The sequence below is a fragment of the Pseudophryne corroboree genome, chromosome 11, assembly GCF_028390025.1.
Source record: "Pseudophryne corroboree isolate aPseCor3 chromosome 11, aPseCor3.hap2, whole genome shotgun sequence".
In the NCBI taxonomy this organism is placed as follows: Eukaryota; Metazoa; Chordata; class Amphibia; order Anura; family Myobatrachidae; genus Pseudophryne; species Pseudophryne corroboree.
Window position 1 is genome coordinate 141,530,118 of NC_086454.1, and position 21,620 is coordinate 141,551,737.

Consider the following 21,620-nt stretch of genomic DNA (forward strand, 5'->3'; position numbering starts at 1 on the left):
GTTCAAAAATCATGTGTATTTTTTTGTGATATACTTCTGGAGCAGACAATATTCCATATGGTAGTCAAAGAAATCTGTATCGACCTTCTGGTGTATTAAATGTACAAAGCTTTGAGCTGGCCTCATCCAGCTTCATTTGCCAGAATCCTGAAGATGCGTCCAATTTACTGAACCATTTTGCTCCCGCAAATTGCGACATGATTTCATCTCTGGTTGGTAGTTTGAAATGTTCTTGTTTAATAGCTTTGTTTAAATCTCTGGGGTCTAGACATATTCTGAGTTGTCCATTTTTCTTTTCAACAATTACTAAGGAGCTTACCCATTCAGTAGGCTCATCAACTTTCTGTATCACACCCAAGGCTTCCATGCGATTTAACTCTTGTTTCAGTTTTTCTCTCAGCGCAAACGGCACTTTCCTACAGGGGTGTATCACTGAAGAAACTTGCGTGTCTATATTTATTTTATGCTCTCCAGGCAAACAACCTAGACCTTCAAACAAGTCTCTGTATTCTGTAAACATTGATTTGCAGTCATCTTTTACTTGTGATGTCACCATAAAAACTTTCTTTAGCAAGCTTAGTTTCTCACAGGAACTTAATCTTAGAATCCTTTGCACATTTTTATCCACAATCAGTAGAGATGTTTTAACTGTTGTCCCTTATATTTCAGTGTCACTAAGCATGTACCTTTCACAGGAATTTCCTCCCCAGTGTACCCTGTAACTTTCACTTTGGCTGGATGAATTTTAGGTTTTACTCTAAAAGTCTTATAGTCTTGAAACGATATTAAATTCACCTGCGCGCCAGTATCAAGCTTAAAGGGAATGACAATCTCGTTCACAGTTAAAGGGACAATCCATTCTTTCTTATCTGCACTGCAAAGTTCAATGCAATACACAAATAATTCCTCTGTTTGTTTAACAGAATGCACATTGGTTGTTTCACTTTTCATTTTACAGCATTTGGCAAAGTGATTAAGTCTACCACATTTCATGCAGGTTTTACCATAAGCCGGGCACATTTCAGGATTGTGAGCTTTTCCACATCTACTACACATTTCCTTATTAGACTGTGGCTTAGACTGCTTCATTCTTGAGAATGGAGGTTTGTTTGGCTCTGTTTTCTGCACTACATAGACAGCACCATCAGCGTCCTTGTGTAACTTTTTGGCTTGAAATCTAGTTATTTCTGCAGATCTACACATAGTCACTGCCTTGTCTAGTGTTAGGTCTTGCTCTCTCAGCAGTCTCTCTCTGAGTCCATTATCGGGTATTCCACAGACAATACGATCTCTAATCAGTGAATCCTTTAAATCAGTGGTTCTCAAACTTGGTCCTCAGGACCCCACACAGTGCATGTTTTGCAGGTAACCCAGCAAGTGCGCAGGTGTATTAATTACTCACTGACACATTTTAAAAGGTCCACAGGTGGAGCATTTTATTTCACTTGTGATTCTGTGAGGAGACCTGCAAAACATGCACTGTGTGGGGTCCTGAGGACCAAGTTTGAGAACCTGTGCTTTAAATCACCAAACTCACAGGTTTTACTGAGTGATTGCAGCTCTGTAACATACTGATCAAATCCATCTACAGACTTCTGATCACATGTGAAAAACTTATATCTTTCATATGTCACATTTTTCCTTGGCACAAAGTAATCTTCAAACTTTTGCATTATAGAAGATAGCACCATATTCTGCCCCTCATCAAACTGAAAACTATTATAAATGTCCAGCAAATCCTCTCCTATCACATGGAGGAAAATGGATGCCTTAGTTTTGTCAGCCTCTGTATAAGCTCCACATGCAGCAAGATATATATTAAATCTTTGTTTAAATCTTTTCCAGTTTTCAGACAAGTTACCAGACATCAGCATGCCGGTTGGAGGAGCTAGTTTATCCATGGTTACTCACTGTTTGAAGAGAGGAGCACACGGCAGGCTTTGCAGACACTGAGTATCACAGCCTTACAGACTTCTGCAAGATTCTTTCACAGCATGAGAGCACTAGCAGTCCAAGGTAAACTTCTTCTGACACCATGTTTTGTTCATATGTTTGTAAATCCAGTCATAAGGACACAGAGACATGTGAGTTCACTGCTGTGCTGTTTTATTCCATCACCATCTCCTGGCACACTGCACACTGGACCACCCACTTCCCAGCATCCCCCTGGTCCTAGGGACTATCACTGAAGATTCAGGCTTACACAGATTAGTAAGGGAGTGTCTACAAATATTAAGCATTCTAATACACTAACATCACAACCAACACACTTCTATAGGTTCTAGACTGACAATTCTGTATCCCTCTATGTCCGAGAGTGTTGGTGGGTTGGTCTGTGTTTCCATACTTAACAAAATAGATGCTCAGCCTCAGTCAGACTCTCAGACATGATTTTAATACAGTCATAAGCTGAAGCTATTGTACTGTCTAAATGCAATTTCCAGCTGTGTTCTGGTTTGGTTGGCAGTAACACTGCTAAAACTTTTTGTACATTACATGCACAGATGCGGGATGGTGTACCTTGTATGTCAGGGCTGTTTTTAGTCTCTGTTTGGCCAAAATATGCACCGCTAAGTGCACGGACTATAGATATTACAACGTTGAAAGAGGCCACAACATTTCTTAGTGCTGTAACCATTTGTAAGCACAAAAGTGACTTAGGGGCCTATTTATAACCTTCCGCCTTCTTGGATGCGTATGTCATGTGATAAAATCGCCCAAACTCGCACTGCGATAATTGATTACATCGCACGAATGTATCAATTATTGCATGCAGGGACAGAGCTTGCGAGCAAACTCTGTCCCTGCGATGACACTCCGCAGCATCAGCGGGGTATTTTTCATTAAAAAAAACCTGATATCTTGCTGCGCATGCGCCACCCCCACTGACATCGCCGCTACCTCCGCTGCCTGTTCGACCCCCTCCCATCGCGACTACCCCCCTGCGCTGCGGACCCCCCCCCCCCCTCCCCAGCAGGTCAATATACTTGCCAATCCAGGGAGCCAGTCCGTGCTGCTCCTGCTGGGCTGCCAGGCGCGGATCCTGTGTGCTGCAGTTGCCCTCCGATGCTGCAAAGTTCACTGCCGCTTTGCAGTGTCACTTTACTGCACCAGGGTCACAGCGCAGAATATGGGGACCCAGCGCCCAGCAGCGCTCACCAAGGGCAGAGAAAGCTGGGCAAAAGGGTACAGATCGCAGTGCTGCCCTACGATCTCGCCAGCTCAGCTTATCACAGTGCACACTGCGGTATTTTTGCACATTTTTTAGGGGGTTAATTTGTCCACATCGCTTTTCCCATCATATATGGGGAATGCGATGTGGATTACTAAAAAAGAAAAAAGTGAATTAAAGGGTTTGGAGCAGTTTTTCATGAAAACTGCTCCAAATGCCCTTTAATACATTTAGGTGATACTAAAATAATGTGAAAAGGATGTGAAAACACCCTTTTTCACATTATTTTAGTAAAAAATAATGTTAATAAATGGGCCTCTTAGACTGGGTACATACTTTAATGCCGGACCTGCCAACTGAGAGGCCAATTTTTGTAATACAATAGTTTGCAAGCTTGAGAGCAGGGCCTTCCTACCTCTATGTCTGTCAGTTATTACCCAGTTTTGTTCTATTACTGTTCCAATTGTAAAGTACAACAGAATATTTGCGCTATATGAGAAACGTAATAAATACACTTACCGATTGGCGGCGCAATATGTTTGGCCAGACATCACAACTGGGTGGGCATTTAAAGATGCTCAACCAGCGATGATGCTATTGACAGTGGTTCCTGCAACTGGCATATGGATTTTTCAGCAGGTTGTCTGTACAAACTGGCAGATGTACAGATATACAACCAACACAATATATCTGTGATTAATATGGTTTGTCACAGCAGCCAACGGGTGACCGATATATTGTCCGTCAGTTGTACGAATGACATAGCCAGGGCCGGTGCTAGGGTGTTCGGGCTCCCCCTGCAAACTATAAATTCGAGCCCTCTAATACTTTACAAAGGGACAGCGCTTGTCAATAAAAGGATGTGGTCTCACAAGGAAGGGACGTGGCCACACAATAGTACCCCCATTTAAAACACCTCCTGTAGTGGCGCTGCTTACACATAACGCCCCAGTTGTATCAAAGCTTCCACATAATGCCCCAGTAGTAGCGCCGCTTCCACATAACGACCCCAGTAGTAGCGCAGCTTACATGTAACGGCCCCAGCAGTAGCGCAGCTTATATGTAACGGCCCCAGTAGTAGCGCAGCTTCCACATAATACCCCAGTAGTAGCGCCGCTTCCACATAATGCCCCATTAGTAGCGCCGCTTCCACATAACGACCCCAGTAGTAGCGCTGCTTACACATAACGCCCCCAGTAGTAGCGCAGCTTACACGTAACGACCCAGTAGTAGCGCCGCTTACACGTAACACTCCAGTAGTAGCGTAGCTTACAAATAATGCCCCCCGTAGTAGCACAGCTTACACGTAACACCCCAGTTGTAGCGCCGCTTCCATGTAACACCCCGGGTAGTAGCGCAGCTTACACGTAATAGTGTTCACTCTAGGATCTGGGCAGGGCAGGGTGCCGGACTGTGAGGGGCACAAGAGTGTGCGTGGCGTGGCCATGCAAAATAGGGGGCGTGGTCAATACTAGAGATGAGCGCCGGAAATTTTTCGGGTTTTGTGTTTTGGTTTTGGGTTCGGTTCCGCGGCCGTGTTTTGGGTTCGACCGCGTTTTGGCAAAACCTAACCAAATTTTTTTTGTCGGATTCGGGTGTGTTTTGGATTCGGGTGTTTTTTTCCAAAAAACCTAAAAAACAGCTTAAATCATAGAATTTGGGGGTCATTTTGATCCCAAAGTATTATTAACCTCAAAAACCATCATTTCCACTCATTTTCAGTCTATTCTGAATACCTCACACCTCACAATATTATTTTTAGTCCTAAAATTTGCACCGAGGTCGCTGGATGACTAAGCTAAGCGACCCTAGTGGCCGACACAAACACCTGGCCCATCTAGGAGTGGCACTGCAGTGTCACGCAGGATGTCCCTTCCAAAAAACCCTCCCCAAACAGCACATGACGCAAAGAAAAAAAGAGGCGCAATGAGGTAGCTGTGTGAGTAAGATAAGCGACCCTAGTGGCCGACACAAACACCGGGCCCATCTAGGAGTGGCACTGCAGTGTCACGCAGGATGTCCCTTCCAAAAAAACCTCCCAAAACAGCACATGACGCAAAGAAAAAAAGAGGCGCAATGAGGTAGCTGTGTGAGTAAGATAAGCGACCCTAGTGGCCGACACAAACACCGGGCCCATCTAGGAGTGGCACTGCAGTGTCACACAGGATGTCCCTTCCAAAAAACCCTCCCCAAACAGCACATGACGCAAAGAAAAAAAGAGGCGCAATGAGGTAGCTGTGTGAGTAAGATAAGCGACCCTAGTGGCCGACACAAACACCGGGCCCATCTAGGAGTGGCACTGCAGTGTCACGCAGGATGTCCCTTCCAAAAAACCCTCCCCAAACAGCACATGACGCAAAGAAAAAAAGAGGCGCAATGAGGTAGCTGTGTGAGTAAGATAAGCGACCCTAGTGGCCGACACAAACACCGGGCCCATCTAGGAGTGGCACTGCAGTGTCACGCAGGATGTCCCTTCCAAAAAACCCTCCCCAAACAGCACATGACGCAAAGAAAAAAAGAGGCGCAATGAGGTAGCTGTGTGAGTAAGATAAGCGACCCTAGTGGCCGACACAAACACCGGGCCCATCTAGGAGTGGCACTGCAGTGTCACGCAGGATGTCCCTTCCAAAAAAACCTCCCCAAACAGCACATGACGCAAAGAAAAAAAGAGGCGCAATGAGGTAGCTGTGTGAGTAAGATAAGCGACCCTAGTGGCCGACACAAACACCGGGCCCATCTAGGAGTGGCACTGCAGTGTCACGCAGGATGTCCCTTCCAAAAAACCCTCCCCAAACAGCACATGACGCAAAGAAAAAAAGAGGCGCAATGAGGTAGCTGTGTGAGTAAGATAAGCGACCCTAGTGGCCGACACAAACACCGGGCCCATCTAGGAGTGGCACTGCAGTGTCACGCAGGATGTCCCTTCCAAAAAAACCTCCCCAAACAGCACATGACGCAAAGAAAAAAAGAGGCGCAATGAGGTAGCTGTGTGAGTAAGATAAGCGACCCTAGTGGCCGACACAAACACCACCGGGCCCATCTAGGAGTGGCACTGCAGTGTCACGCAGGATGTCCCTTCCAAAAAACCCTCCCCAAACAGCACATGACGCAAAGAAAAAAAGAGGCGCAATGAGGTAGCTGTGTGAGTAAGATAAGCGACCCTAGTGGCCGACACAAACACCGGGCCCATCTAGGAGTGGCACTGCAGTGTCACGCAGGATGGCCCTTCCGAAAAACACTCCCCAAACAGCACATGACGCAAAGAAAAATTAAAGAAAAAAGAGGTGCAAGATGGAATTGTCCTTGGGCCCTCCCACCCACCCTTATGTTGTATAAACAGGACATGCACACTTTAACCAACCCATCATTTCAGTGACAGGGTCTGCCACACGACTGTGACTGATATGACGGGTTGGTTTGGACCCCCACCAAAAAAGAAGCAATTAATCTCTCCTTGCACAAACTGGCTCTACAGAGGCAAGATGTCCACCTCATCATCATCCTCCGATATATCACCGTGTACATCCCCCTCCTCACAGATTATCAATTCGTCCCCACTGGAATCCACCATCTCAGCTCCCTGTGTACTTTGTGGAGGCAAATGCTGCTGGTCAATGTCTCCGCGGAGGAATTGATTATATTTCATTTTAATGAACATCATCTTCTCCACATTTTCTGGATGTAACCTCGTACGCCGATTGCTGACAAGGTGAGCGGCGGCACTAAACACTCTTTCGGAGTACACACTTGTGGGAGGGCAACTTAGGTAGAATAAAGCCAGTTTGTGCAAGGGCCTCCAAATTGCCTCTTTTTCCTGCCAGTATAAGTACGGACTGTGTGACGTGCCTACTTGGATGCGGTCACTCATATAATCCTCCACCATTCTTTCAATGTTGAGAGAATCATATGCAGTGACAGTAGACGACATGTCCGTAATCGTTGTCAGGTCCTTCAGTCCGGACCAGATGTCAGCATCAGCAGTCGCTCCAGACTGCCCTGCATCACCGCCAGCGGGTGGGCTCGGAATTCTGAGCCTTTTCCTCGCACCCCCAGTTGCGGGAGAATGTGAAGGAGGAGATGTTGACAGGTCGCGTTCCGCTTGACTTGACAATTTTCTCACCAGCAGGTCTTTCAACCCCAGCAGACTTGTGTCTGCCGGAAAGAGAGATCCAAGGTAGGCTTTAAATCTAGGATCGAGCACGGTGGCCAAAATGTAGTGCTCTGATTTCAACAGATTGACCACCCGTGAATCCTTGTTAAGCGAATTAAGGGCTCCATCCACAAGTCCCACATGCCTAGCGGAATCGCTCCGTGTTAGCTCCTCCTTCAATGTCTCCAGCTTCTTCTGCAAAAGCCTGATGAGGGGAATGACCTGACTCAGGCTGGCAGTGTCTGAACTGACTTCACGTGTGGCAAGTTCAAAGGGCATCAGAACCTTGCACAACGTTGAAATCATTCTCCACTGCGCTTGAGACAGGTGCATTCCACCTCCTATATCGTGCTCAATTGTATAGGCTTGAATGGCCTTTTGCTGCTCCTCCAACCTCTGAAGCATATAGACGGTTGAATTCCACCTCGTTACCACTTCTTGCTTCAGATGATGGCAGGGCAGGTTCAGTAGTTTTTGGTGGTGCTCCAGTCTTCTGTACGTGGTGCCTGTACGCCAAAAGTGTCCCGCAATTCTTCTGGCCACCGACAGCATCTCTTGCACGCCCCTGTCGTTTTTTAAAAAATTCTGCACCACCAAATTCAAGGTATGTGCAAAACATGGGACGTGCTGGAATTTGCCCATATTTAATGCACACACAATATTGCTGGCGTTGTCCGATGCCACAAATCCACAGGAGAGTCCAATTGGGGTAAGCCATTCCGCGATGATCTTCCTCAGTTGCCGTATGAGGTTTTCAGCTGTGTGCGTATTCTGGAAAGCGGTGATACAAAGCGTAGCCTGCCTAGGAAAGAGTTGGCGTTTGCGAGATGCTGCTACTGGTGCCGCCGCTGCTGTTCTTGCGGCGGGAGTCCATACATCTACCCAGTGGGCTGTCACAGTCATATAGTCCTGAACCTGCCCTGCTCCACTTGTCCACATGTCCGTGGTTAAGTGGACATTGGGTACAACTGCATTTTTTAGGACACTGGTGAGTCTTTTTCTGACGTCCGTGTACATTCTCGGTATCGCCTGCCTAGAGAAGTGGAACCTAGATGGTATTTGGTAACGGGGGCACACTGCCTCAATAAATTGTCTAGTTCCCTGTGAACTAACGGCGGATACCGGACGCACGTCTAACACCAACATAGTTGTCAAGGCCTCAGTTATCCGCTTTGCAGCAGGATGACTGCTGTGATATTTCATCTTCCTCGCAAAGGACTGTTGAACAGTCAATTGCTTACTGGAAGTAGTACAAGTGGGCTTACGACTTCCCCTCTGGGATGACCATCGACTCCCAGCAGCAACAACAGCAGCGCCAGCAGCAGTAGGCGTTACACGCAAGGATGCATCGGAGGAATCCCAGGCAGGAGAGGACTCGTCAGAATTGCCAGTGACATGGCCTGCAGCACTATTGGCATTCCTGGGGAAGGAGGAAATTGACACTGAGGGAGTTGGTGGGGTGGTTTGCGTGAGCTTGGTTACAAGAGGAAGGGATTTACTGGTCAGTGGACTGCTTCCGCTGTCGCCCAAAGTTTTTGAACTTGTCACTGACTTATTATGAATGCGCTGCAGGTGACGTATAAGGGAGGATGTTCCGAGGTGGTTAACGTCCTTACCCCTACTTATTACAGCTTGACAAAGGCAACACACGGCTTGACACCTGTTGTCCGCATTTCTGTTGAAATACTTCCACACCGAAGAGCTGATTTTTTTTGTATTTTCACCAGGCATGTCAGTGGCCATATTCCTCCCACGGACAACAGGTGTCTCCCCGGGTGCCTGACTTAAACAAACCACCTCACCATCAGAATCCTCCTGGTCAATTTCCTCCCCAGCGCCAGCAACACCCATATCCTCCTCATCCTGGTGTACTTCAACACTGACATCTTCAATCTGACTATCAGGAACTGGACTGCGGGTGCTCCTTCCAGCACTTGCAGGGGGCGTGCAAATGGTGGAAGGCGCATGCTCTTCACGTCCAGTGTTGGGAAGGTCAGGCATCGCAACCGACACAATTGGACTCTCCTTGTGGATTTGGGATTTCGAAGAACGCACAGTTCTTTGCGGTGCTTTTGCCAGCTTGAGTCTTTTCAGTTTTCTAGCGAGAGGCTGAGTGCTTCCATCCTCATGTGAAGCTGAACCACTAGCCATGAACATAGGCCAGGGCCTCAGCCGTTCCTTGCCACTCCGTGTGGTAAATGGCATATTGGCAAGTTTACGCTTCTCCTCCGACAATTTTATTTTAGGTTTTGGAGTCCTTTTTTTACTGATATTTGGTGTTTTGGATTTGACATGCTCTGTACTATGACATTGGGCATCGGCCTTGGCAGACGACGTTGCTGGCATTTCATCGTCTCGGCCATGACTAGTGGCAGCAGCTTCAGCACGAGGTGGAAGTGGATCTTGATCTTTCCCTAATTTTGGAACCTCAACATTTTTGTTCTCCATATTTTAATAGGCACAACTAAAAGGCACCTCAGGTAAACAATGGAGATGGATGGATACTAGTATACAATTATGGATGGACTGCCGAGTGCCGACACAGAGGTAGCTACAGCCGTGGACTACCATACTGTGTCTGCTGCTAATATAGACTGGTTGATAATGAGATGTAGTATGTATAAAGAAGAAAGAAAAAAAAAACCACGGGTAGGTGGTATACAATTATGGATGGACTGCCGAGTGCCGACACAGAGGTAGCTACAGACGTGAACTACCGTACTGTGTCTGCTGCTAATATAGACTGGTTGATAATGAGATGTAGTATGTATAAAGAAGAAAGAAAAGAAAAACCACGGGTAGGTGGTATACAATTATGGATGGACTGCCGAGTGCCGACACAGAGGTAGCTACAGCCGTGGACTACCGTACTGTGTCTGCTGCTAATATAGACTGGTTGATAATGAGATGTAGTATGTATAAAGAAGAAAGAAAAAAAAAACCACGGGTAGGTGGTATACAATTATGGATGGACTGCCGAGTGCCGACACAGAGATAGCTACAGCCGTGGACTACCGTACTGTACTGTGTCTGCTGCTAATATAGACTGGATGATAATGAGATGTAGTATGTATAAAGAAGAAAGAAAAAAAAAACCACGGGTAGGTGGTATACAATTATGGATGGACTGCCGAGTGCCGACACAGAGGTAGCTACAGCCGTGAACTACCGTACTGTGTCTGCTGCTAATATAGACTGGTTGATAATGAGATGTAGTATGTATAAAGAAGAAAGAAAAAAAAAACCACGGGTAGGTGGTATACAATTATGGATGGACTGCCGAGTGCCGACACAGAGGTAGCTACAGCCGTTGACTACCGTACTGTACTGTGTCTGCTGCTAATATAGACTGGTTGATAATGAGATGTAGTATGTATAAAGAAGAAAGAAAAAAAAACCACGGGTAGGTGGTATACAATTATGGATGGACTGCCGAGTGCCGACACAGAGGTAGCTACAGCCATGGACTACCGTACTGTACTGTGTCTGCTGCTAATATAGACTGGTTGATAATGAGATGTAGTATGTATAAAGAAGAAAGAAAGAAAACACGGGTAGGTGGTATACAATTATGGATGGACTGCCGAGTGCCGACACAGAGGTAGCTACAGCCGTGGACTACCGTACTGTACTGTGTCTGCTGCTAATATAGACTGGTTGATAATGAGATGTAGTATGTATAAAGAAGAAAGAAAAAAAAAACCACGGGTAGGTGGTATACAATTATGGATGGACTGCCGAGTGCCGACACAGAGGTAGCTACAGCCGTGAACTACCGTACTGTGTCTGCTGCTAGTATAGACTGGATGATAAATAATGATATAAAAAATATATATATATCACTACTGCAGCCGGACAGGTATATATTATATAATGACGGACCTGCTGGACACTGTCTGTCAGCAGAATGAGTTTTTTTAGAATAAAAAAACACCACACAAGTCACACGACGAGTGTTTAACTTTTTCAGGCAGACAATCACAATATACTGGTGGTCAGTGTGGTCAGGTCACTGCTGGTCAGTCACACTGGCAGTGGCACTCTGGCAGCAAAAGTGTGCACTGTTTAATATGTACTCCTGGCTCCTGCTATAACCTATAACTGCTCCCCAGTCTCCCCCACAATTAAGCTGTGTGAGCACAGTCAGATATTATACATAGATGATGCAGCACACTGGGCTGAGCACAGATATGGTATGTGACTGAGTCACTGTGTATCGTTTTTTTCAGGCAGAGAACGGATTATATTAAATAATAATAAAACTGCACTGGTGGTCTCACTGGTCAGTCACTAGTATAACTAACTAACTACTATCAGCAAAATTCTGCACTCTCTGAGTACTCCTCCTAAGCTCCAGTAAATGAAGTGTCTCACTCTCCTATCTATTTCTAAACGGAGAGGACGCCAGCCACGTCCTCTCCCTATCAATCTCAATGCACGTGTGAAAATGGCGGCGACGCGCGGCTCCTTATATAGAATCCGAGTCTCGCGATAGAATCCGAGCCTCGCGAGAATCCGACAGCGTGATGATGACGTTCGGGCGCGCTCGGGTTAACCGAGCAAGGCGGGAAGATCCGAGTCGCTCGGACCCGTGTAAAAAAACATGAAGTTCGGGCGGGTTCGGATTCAGAGGAACCGAACCCGCTCATCTCTAGTCAATACACGTAATAAAAGTGGACGGTTCAGCCCACAGACGTTAAAACAGGGGGCGGGCGGCGGCATCACTGTTGGGGGCGTGCCCAGCACCTACGGAGGTGCTGGGCTTCCCCCAAGCTCTCCCACAGCGTGAATGGATGCCGCGCGCATGCGCACGTCATCTTTACATGCTGGGAGGGCAGGAAGCAGCCGGCTGTTCTAACAGGGCACCGCAGAAAGGGCAGGGCGGATTTTGCCCTTAAAAAATCGGGCAGGGCACGGCGCCCTGCTAGAACAGCCTAGCGTGAACACTACGTAACACCACAGTAGTAGCACAGCTTACAAATAACGCCCCCAGTAGTAGCGCAGCTTACAAATAATGCCCCCAGTAGTAGCGCAGCTTACAAATAACGCCCACAGAAGTGCAGTTTATTCACATTTTGCCCCCCCTTCCCGCACACATACATAAATACACACATACACACACACACACACTTACTCTCCCTTCACTTATCAGTCTGGCTGGCAGGATCTGGAGCAGCATTTCCTCTGTGGTACTACAGTCTTCTGGTCCCGCGTAGCCCCGCCCCCTTTTCAACATTTAGCCCTGCCCCCTTTTCGCCCATGTAGCTCTGCCCCCTTCATACGATCAGTTAAAAGTCACTGTTACAGGAGAAGAGAGGAGGCTTTAATCTGCCGACACCGCTGCCTGTCATACAGTGACAGGCACAGCAGCCGGCAGCAGCAGCAGGAAGGACAGGCGCAGCAGCGGCAGTGGTGCAAGTGGGCGGGTATGGGTGGGTACGGCGTACCCTTAAGAATTTAGCCGTGGGTACGCCGTACCCACCGCCGATGGGCTGCCGCTCCTTGCCGCTCCCTCCCTCCCTGAGCTGCTCACCACCACTGCTGCGAGGGGAGGAGAACGCAGCGTTCGCCTCTCCTGCCCCTCAGTATCTTCCTTCAATTCAGCGCCGGCCTGTGAGCCAATCAGAGCTCGCGGACCGGTTGCCAAGGCTGCCAGACCGCGAGCTTTGATTGGCTCATGGATCGGCGCTGAATTGAAGGAAGACACCCGCACCGCCGCCGGAGACTGAGGGGCAGGAGAGGCGCAGGCTGAGCTCTCCTCCCCTCACCCACACACACAGGACAGCAGCAGCGGTGAGCAGCAGGGGAAGGGGGGGGCATGTATACCTGGCACTGGGGGCATATCTGGCACTGGGGGGACAGTGTATCTGGCACTGGAGACATATCTGGCACTGGGGGCATATCTGGCACTGGGAGGACATGTGTATCTGGCACTGGGGGCATATCTGGCACTGGGGGGACATGTGTATCTGGCACTGTGGGCATATCTGACACTGAGGGCATATCTGGCACTGCAGGGGACATGTGTATCTGGCACAGGGGGCATATCTGACACTGAGGGCATATCTGGCACTGGGAGGACATGTGTATCTGGCACTGGGGGCATATCTGGCATTACAGGGACATGTGTTTCTGGCACTGGGGGCATATCTGGCACTGGGGGGACATGTGTATCTGGCACTGGGGGCATATCTGGCACTGGGGGGACGTGTGTATCTGGCACTGGTTACATATCTGGCAATGCGGGGACATGTGTATCTGGCACTGGAGACATATCTGGCACTGGGGGCATATCTGGCACTGGGGGGACATGTGTATCTGGCACTGGGGGCATATCTAGCATTACAGGGACATGTGTTTCTGGCACTGGGGGCATATCTGACACTGAGGGCATATCTGGCACTGCAGGGGACATGTGTATCTGGCACAGGGGGCATATCTGACACTGAGGGCATATCTGGCACTGGGGGGACATGTGTATCTGACACTGGGGGCATATCTGGCACTGGGGGGGACATGTGTATCTGGCACTGGGGACATATCTGGCACTGCGGGGACATGTGTATCTGGCACTGGGGGCATATCTGACACTGAGAGCATATGTGGCACTGGGGGGACATGTGTATCTGGCACTGGGGGCATTTCTGTATCTGGCACTGGGTGCATATCTGGCACTTTCTGTATCTGGCACTGGGGGCATATCTGGCACTGTGGGGGCATTTCTGTATCTGGCACTGAGGGGCAATGGATATCTGACACAGTGGGGGCATTTGTGTATATGGCACTGTGAGGCAATGTATATCTGGCACTCTGGGGGCATTTGTGTATCTGGCACTGTGGGGCAATGTGTATCTGGCACTGTGAGGCAATGTATATCTGGCACTCTGGGGGCATTTGTGTATCTGGCACTGTGGGGCAATGTGTATCTGGCACTGTGGGGCAATGTATATCTAGCACTTTGGGGGCATTTGTGTATCTGGCACAGTGAGGCAGTGTGTATCTGGCACTGTGGGACAATGTATATCTGGCACTGTGGGGCAATGTATATCTGGCACTGTGGGGCAACGTGTATTTGGTACTATTGGGGTCATATGTGTATCTGCCCTTCCCCCATATGTGTATCACGCCCCCCATTTTCATTGGCCATGCCCCATGTGGCATTTGGCCACACCCATTTTTTTGGGAGGCGCGCACACACAGTACCTATAAGACATTTTTTCTACTTGCATCACTGAGCAGCGGGGATGCAGTGCAGGGAAAGCACATCTCCTCCCTGGCGCCTACCTGCACTGCATCCCTTTGCTGAGCAGGTAGCGCCAAGCCTGGATATAGCGATAAGTGTGTACCCAGCCTAAAGGGAATTTATTTTTTCCATTTCATAGATCTGTGCTCCATGTGCTCTTTGCTACAAAAGATTCTGTATGTGGTCCCGTAAGAAGAAGAAGCTCCCTTTATTCTAGTCTTCAGGTTTCCCTTCACTGCCAACCTGTGGAAATCCATGTAAGGCTATTAGAGGGCGATGTTTCAAGACTTGGAGAAAGATAATTTGGAGAAGTTGCCCAAAGCAACCAATCAGGGTCTGTCATTTCAAAGACAGTGCTAGATAAAGGGCAGTTAGAAGCTCATTGGTTGCTTTGTGCAACTTCTCCACTTAATCTATCTCCAAAGCTTGATACATTTTGCACACTCTATACCAAAGCTTCCCACAAGGACCTAATCCTCTTTCACTACCCCTAAGGCGTAGCTTCCAAAATATTCAGAGAGAGTAAATCCAAAAAGGTCATCTTGCATTCTCTAGATTAAATCTAGGGCCGGATCTAGGCCTTGTGGGGCCCAGGGCGTAAAAATAGGGGCATGGCTTCGGAGAAGGGGTGTGGTCAGTTATGCCCCCTGTAGCTGTGCCCTTAGCAGTTGTGCCCCCAGTACTGTGCCCCCAGTAGCGCCGATCACCCCAAAAAATAAAAAAATACTCACCATCCCCGCTCCTGTTTCCCGACCGCTGCTGTCCTCCGTCTCCGGCAGCCGGCACCGCTCCTTGGATCTGTGGGAGAGATGTCATGACGTCTCTCCCGTAGCACAGCATAGACACTAGAGGTCAATTATGACCCCTAGCGTGTATGTGCCGGTCCCACAATGCCGGGTGGTGCGCAATGCCGTAATCGCGCACTGCGCAGCACAGCACCGCACAGTACCGGGGAGGAACCACCAGTAGCGGATCTTGCCACGGCAGCGGTGACCTCCGGACGGCGGCGACACCCTCCGGAAGGCGGCGGCCCGGGCAAAAATCCTGCGTGCCCGTAGCAAGATCCACTACTGCCGGCTGCCAGCTAGAATCTTCTTTTTAAGGATCTCTGGGCAGAAACCTTGTTATGTAACTGAGATTTTCCAACCCGAAAAAAATGCTTTATCATGGGTCAGTACTGGGAGCTCGACTCCAGCATGTTAAAAATACTGCCAGTCTCCGATGCCAAACCCTGCTTAGTTTCTACATTTTTTGTAATGTGAGTGTGAGGCTGAAATGTAAATGAAGTGTATATTTATTTTTTCATTATTATTGTTATTATTATTATTATTATTATTATTATGTTTTTTACAACCAGTTTTGTCTGAGTGCTGATTTTTGTACTTTAACCAGTGGCTCCGCTATTTTCTTTGTGGTGAACGTCAGCATACAGTATTTAGAGACTAGTGATGAGGACTACCTTCTTACCAAACACAACACATGGCACAGGATATTCTCAGCATGATATTAGTTCGAACCAAATGAAAAACTGAATATGCTGTTTTCGCACAAGCCACCTCTTTCATCATGTCAGACTTTAGAGACTATAGTGAGAAAAAAGAAACCACTAGAAGACATATATAAAAGGCATAAAACCTTATGCAGATATCAATAAAATATAACAAATATGAAAACGGGTAAACTCAAGATAAGTAAAAGCAAAAATAGGATTTTCATTACCTACCAGTAAATCCTTTTCTCGTAGTCCGTAGAGGATGCTGGGGTCCATATTAGTACCATGGGGTATAGACGGGTCCACCAGGAGCCATTGGCACTTTAAGAGATTAATAGTGTGGGCTGGCTCCTCCCTCTATGCCCCTCCTACCAGACTCAGTCTAGAAACTGTGCCTGAGGAGACGACATACTTCGAGAGAAGGAAATACACAGATAGTGGCTAGATTCATACCAGCTCACTCAACAGGCAAATCCGGCTAACATGCCGGAAAACTCAGCAACAGCTGAAACAGTACTGAAACAGTAAAGAACGCAGAACTTAACTAGGAACCAGGCAGTACTGAACCAAATTACCACTGCAGGATAAAGAAGCGCTTGGCGGGCGCCCAGCATCCTCTACGGACTACGAGAAAAGGATTTACCAGTAGGTAATTAAAATCCTATTTTCTCTTACGTCCTAGAGGATGCTGGGGTCCATATTAGTACCATGGGGATGTACCAATGCACCCAGAATGGCGCGGGAGAGCACGCAGGCTCCTGCAGAACTGCTTGACCAAACTTGATGTCATCAGAGGCCAAAGTATCGAACTTGTAAAACTTAGCAAACGTGTTCGACCCAGACCAAGTAGCCGCTCGGCAAAGCTGCAAAGCCGAGACACCCCGGGCAGCCACCCAGGAAAAACCCACTTCACGAGTAGAGTGGGCCTTAATAGATTTTGGACACGGCAATCCTGCCGTAGAACATGCATGCTGGATGGTGAACCTGATCCAGCGATAAATCGTCTGCTTAGAAGCAGGACACCCAATTTTCTTGGGATCATACAGGACAAACAGAGAGTCCGATTTTTTGTGACGAGCAGTCCTCTTCACATAAATCTTCAAAGCCCTTACAACATCCAAGGCCTTTGACGCAATTGAGGAGTCAGTAGGCACTGGCACCACAATAAGTTGGTTGATATGAAAAGCCGTCACAACCTTAGGAAGGAACTGTTGACAGGTCCTGAGTTCTGCCCTATCTTCATGGAAGATCAAATAGGGACTTTTACAGGACAAAGCCCCCAATTCCGACACACATCGCGCAGAAGCTAAGGCCAACAACGTGACAGCCTTCCACGTGAGAAACTTGACCTCAACCTCCTGTAGAGGCTCAAACCAATCCGTTTGCAGGAAATGCAACACCACGTCCAAATCCCAGGGTTCCGTCGGCACCACAAAGGGAGGATGGATGTGCAGAACCCCTTTCAAAAAGGTCTGAACCTAAGGGAGGGCAGCCAATTGTTTCTGGAAGAAAATGGATAAAGCCAAAATCTGGACCTTGAGGGATCCAAATTTCAGGCCCATATCCACTCCTGCTTGCAGGAATAGGAGAAACCGTCCAAGTTGAAACTCCACCGCAAGAAACTTCTTGGATTCACACCAAGACACATATTTTTTCCAAATGTGATGGTAATGTTTAGACATTACCCCCTTCCTAGCCTTTATCAGGAATACTGCACTTGGAATACCCTTCCGAGCTAAGATCTGGCGCTCAACCGCCATGCCGTCAAACGTAGCCATGGTAAGTCCTGATAAGCGAATGGCCCCTATAATAGAAGATCCTCCCGAAGAGGCAGAGGCCTTGGATCTTCCAGCAGTAGATCCAGCAGATCCGCGTACCAAGCCCTCCTTGGACAGTCCGGAGCAATGAGGATTGGCAGAACCTTTAATCTTCGTACAAGCTGAAGAACTCTTAGAATGAGAGTAAGTGGAGGGAACACATACACTGACGGGAACACCCACGTTGTTACGTGTGTCCACAGCGACTGCTTGTGGGTCTCTCGGCCTGGAACAGTACCTCCGCAGCTTCTTGTTGAGGCGAGAGGCCATCATATTTATGTGAGGAACCCCCCACCAACCGGTTACCTCCTCGAATACCTCTGGGTGGAGGCCCCATTCTCCTGGATGGAGATCGTGTCTGCTGAGGAAGTCTGCTTCCCAGTTGTCCACTCTCGGAATGAAGATTGCCAACATCGCCACCACGTGTCTTTCTGCCCAGAGGAGGATCCTTGTCACCTCTGACATTGCAGCCCTGCTCTCTATTCCGCCTTGTCGGTTTATGTAGGCCACTGTGGTCACTTTGTCCGACTGCACCTGAACAGCCCGATCCTGTAGAAGGTGTGCTGCTTGAAGAAGGCCGTTGTACACAGCTCTTAGCTCCAGGATGTTTATTGGAAGAAGGGATTCCTGACTTGACCACCTTCCTTGGAAGGTTTCCCCTTGAGTGACTGCTCCTCAACCTCTGAGACTTGCATTCATGTTTAGAAGGATCCAGTCCTGAACCCCGTACCTTTGGCACTCCAGAAGGTGAGGCAGTTGCAGCCACCAGAGAAACGAAATCCTTGCTTTCGGCGACAGCCGTATCCTCTGATGCATGTGTAGGTGAGATCCCGACCACTGGTCCAGGAGATCCAGTTGAAAGGACCGAGCATGAAACCTTCCGTACTGCAGAGCCTCGTAGGAGGCAACCATCTTCCCCAGAAGGCGGATGCACTGATGAACCGATACCCGGGCAGGCTTCAAGACATCCCGAATCATTGACTGTATCACCAACGCTATCTCCACCGGGAGAAACACCCTCTGCACCTCCGTGTCGAGGATCATCCCCAGGAAAGACAGCCTCCTTGTCGGCTCCAGATGAGACTTTGGAAGGTTCAGGATCCAACCATGCTCCCTGAGCAGATGCGTCATGAGAGCAATGGACCTCAACAACTTCTCCCTGGACGATGCCTTGATCAGCAGGTCGTCCAGATATGGAATTATGTTCACCCCCTGCTTGCGGAGGAGAACCATCATCTCTGCCATCACCTTAGTGAAGACCCTCGGTGCTGTGGAGAGACCGAACGGCAGTGCTTGAAACTGACAGTGATCGTCTAACAGTGCAAACCTGATAAGCCAAATCGAAATATGGAGGTACGCATCCTTGATGTCCAGGGACACCAGGAACCCCCCCCCCCCCCCCACCAGACCTGAGATTACCGCTCTCAGAGACTCCATTTTGAAATCCCTTAGATAAGGGTTTAACAATTTCAAGTTCAAAATTGGCCTGACCGAACCATCCGTTTTCGGTACCACAAAAAGGTTCGAATAGTAACCCTTCTTCAGCTGATGAGGCAGAACTGGAACAATTACTTCTGACAGCACCAATTTTTTTATGGCTTCCAGAAGTACTTCCCCGTCTACCAGCAAAGCCGGCAAGCCTGACTTGGAGAATCGGCTAGGTGGAAGAGTTTGAAACTCCAGCCTGTACCCCCGGGACACAATATCCAGCACCCAGGGATCTAGGCCGGATGACATCCAGACGTGGCTGAAATGTCGAAGTCTCACTCCCACCTGACCGACCTCCAGGCTGGGCGGTCCACCATCATGCTGCAGACTTTGAGGCACCAGAAGCAGGCTTCTGGTCCTGGGAACCTGCAGGTGCAGGTTTCTTGGATTTGGCTCAACCACATCTAAAGAAGGTGTGAGAGGGTTTGTTCTTTCTAGTCCTAGCAGGCTGAAAGGACTGTAACGTGTTGGGAGTAAAAGGTTTCTTCGTAGCCGGTGCGGCTGAGGGAAGAAAAGGAGACTTACCCGCGGTAGCCGTGGCAATCCACACATCCAGCGCTTCCCCAAAAAGAGCCTGACCTGTATAGGGTAGGTTCTCCACACTTTTCCTGGATTCCGCGTACGCAGACCATTGGAGCAGCCAGAGACCCCTGCGAGCCGAGATGGACATGGCGGAGATCCCCGCAGCCATGGAACCCAGATCCTTCATGGATTCTACCAGGAACCCTGCAGAATCCTGTATGTTACGTAAAAACAAATCAATGTCACATTTATCCATTGTAATCAAGTCCTCCTGCAGAGTGATTGACCACTTTGCTATTGCTTTTGAAATCCATGCACAGGCAATAGTGGGCCGCAGGATCGCCCCCGTAGCCGTGTAAATGGATTTGAGCATAGCATCCACCTTGCGATCCGCCGGGTCTTTCAACGCGGTAGATCCCGGGACAGGTAAGACCACCTACTTTGACAGGAAAGATATATTTGTATTAATTGCTTAATACAAGTTCTGGCGCTATGATTGTGCTCTTTCTCTAAGCTGTTGTTAAAGTGAGAGACAGTCAATCTCTCATAGACTAGAAATACAACATGTGGAAAATAAAAACAGCGCTAATAATAAATCTAAAAAACAGAGACAGTCAGGGTCAGGGCTGGTTCCCTTACGCGTTTCGCTGGCGTTTGGCATTTATATGATAAAGCTGCCAAACGCCAGCGAAACGCGTAAGGGAACCAGCCCTGACCCTGACACTTTGAAGCCACCTTCAGGATACCATTGCAGTCATCACCATCTTGGACATTCTTCAATCTATGGACGTGGAAAATTAACAGAGGGAAAACCACCAAACATCTGCGTTGGATCGGAGACAGCCTCTGGACCCTCGCTAGGTGGGATACCCGGCCAATCCACTAAATATTTGGTAATTATACCACAAGATTGGACATAGCTGCATATTTAAAACTAAGGATCCTGTTGATATTGTGACCGGTCACAGGGACATTACTAATACTAAAAGGTGTGCTTATCTACATCAAAACGTTGGTTGTCAGAGACTGGCTATAGAGGCTCTATTTATTATGGTTCACATTTGTGAGAGAACTTTTATTTATATGTATGTTGAGTAACATTAAACGTATGTGATTTATCTTAAGGAAACACCTGTTTTTTAGATTTATTATTAGCGCTGTTTTTATTTTCCACACCTACTTTGACAGCCTGGAGACAGACGCGTCAACTATAGGCGGGGTCTCCCATTTTTTTCTGTCCTTCTCCGGGAAGGGAAAAGCAACCAGAACCCTTTTAGGGATCTGGAATTTTTTCTCCGGGTTTTCCCAGGATTTTTCAAATATAGCATTTAATTCCTTAGATGCAGGGAAAGGGAGCGGGGCTTTCTTACTATCCGTGAAAAAGGCCTCCTCAACTTGCTCAGGGGTTGTCTCAGAAATATTTAACACATCCCGCATGGCCTCAATCGTCAACTGCACCCCCTTGGCAAGTGATGCCGTCCCCCTCGACACATCCCCATCACCGTCTGCCATGTCAGAATCGGTATCCGTGTCATCCTGTGTAATGTGGGCAAGATCACGTTTGTGAGAATGTACCGCAGGGGACAGGACCGGGCCATACAGCCATAGAGGAGTTGCAGTTTCAGTCCTAGCAACCCTTTCAGAAATCTGAGAAATAGTCCCCCTAAGAGAGGCTAACCACTCCGGTTCCCTAGCTGGGATCTGCGCTACAACATTGCAATACTGATTACATGGGA

At 48.1% G+C, this 21,620-nt stretch overlaps 1 protein-coding gene across 1 annotated transcript in view; it reads right to left on the minus strand.

Annotated features, from left to right (window-relative positions):
* LOC134970028 (solute carrier family 22 member 6-A-like) overlaps window positions 1–21,620 on the minus strand; it is a 158,445-nt gene that overhangs the window by 67,988 nt on the left and 68,837 nt on the right. The window contains exon 6 of the mRNA XM_063946145.1: window positions 16,033–16,148. Within this exon, the coding sequence (XP_063802215.1) occupies window positions 16,033–16,148 (116 nt within the window). The remainder of the gene's footprint in view (window positions 1–16,032; window positions 16,149–21,620) is intronic.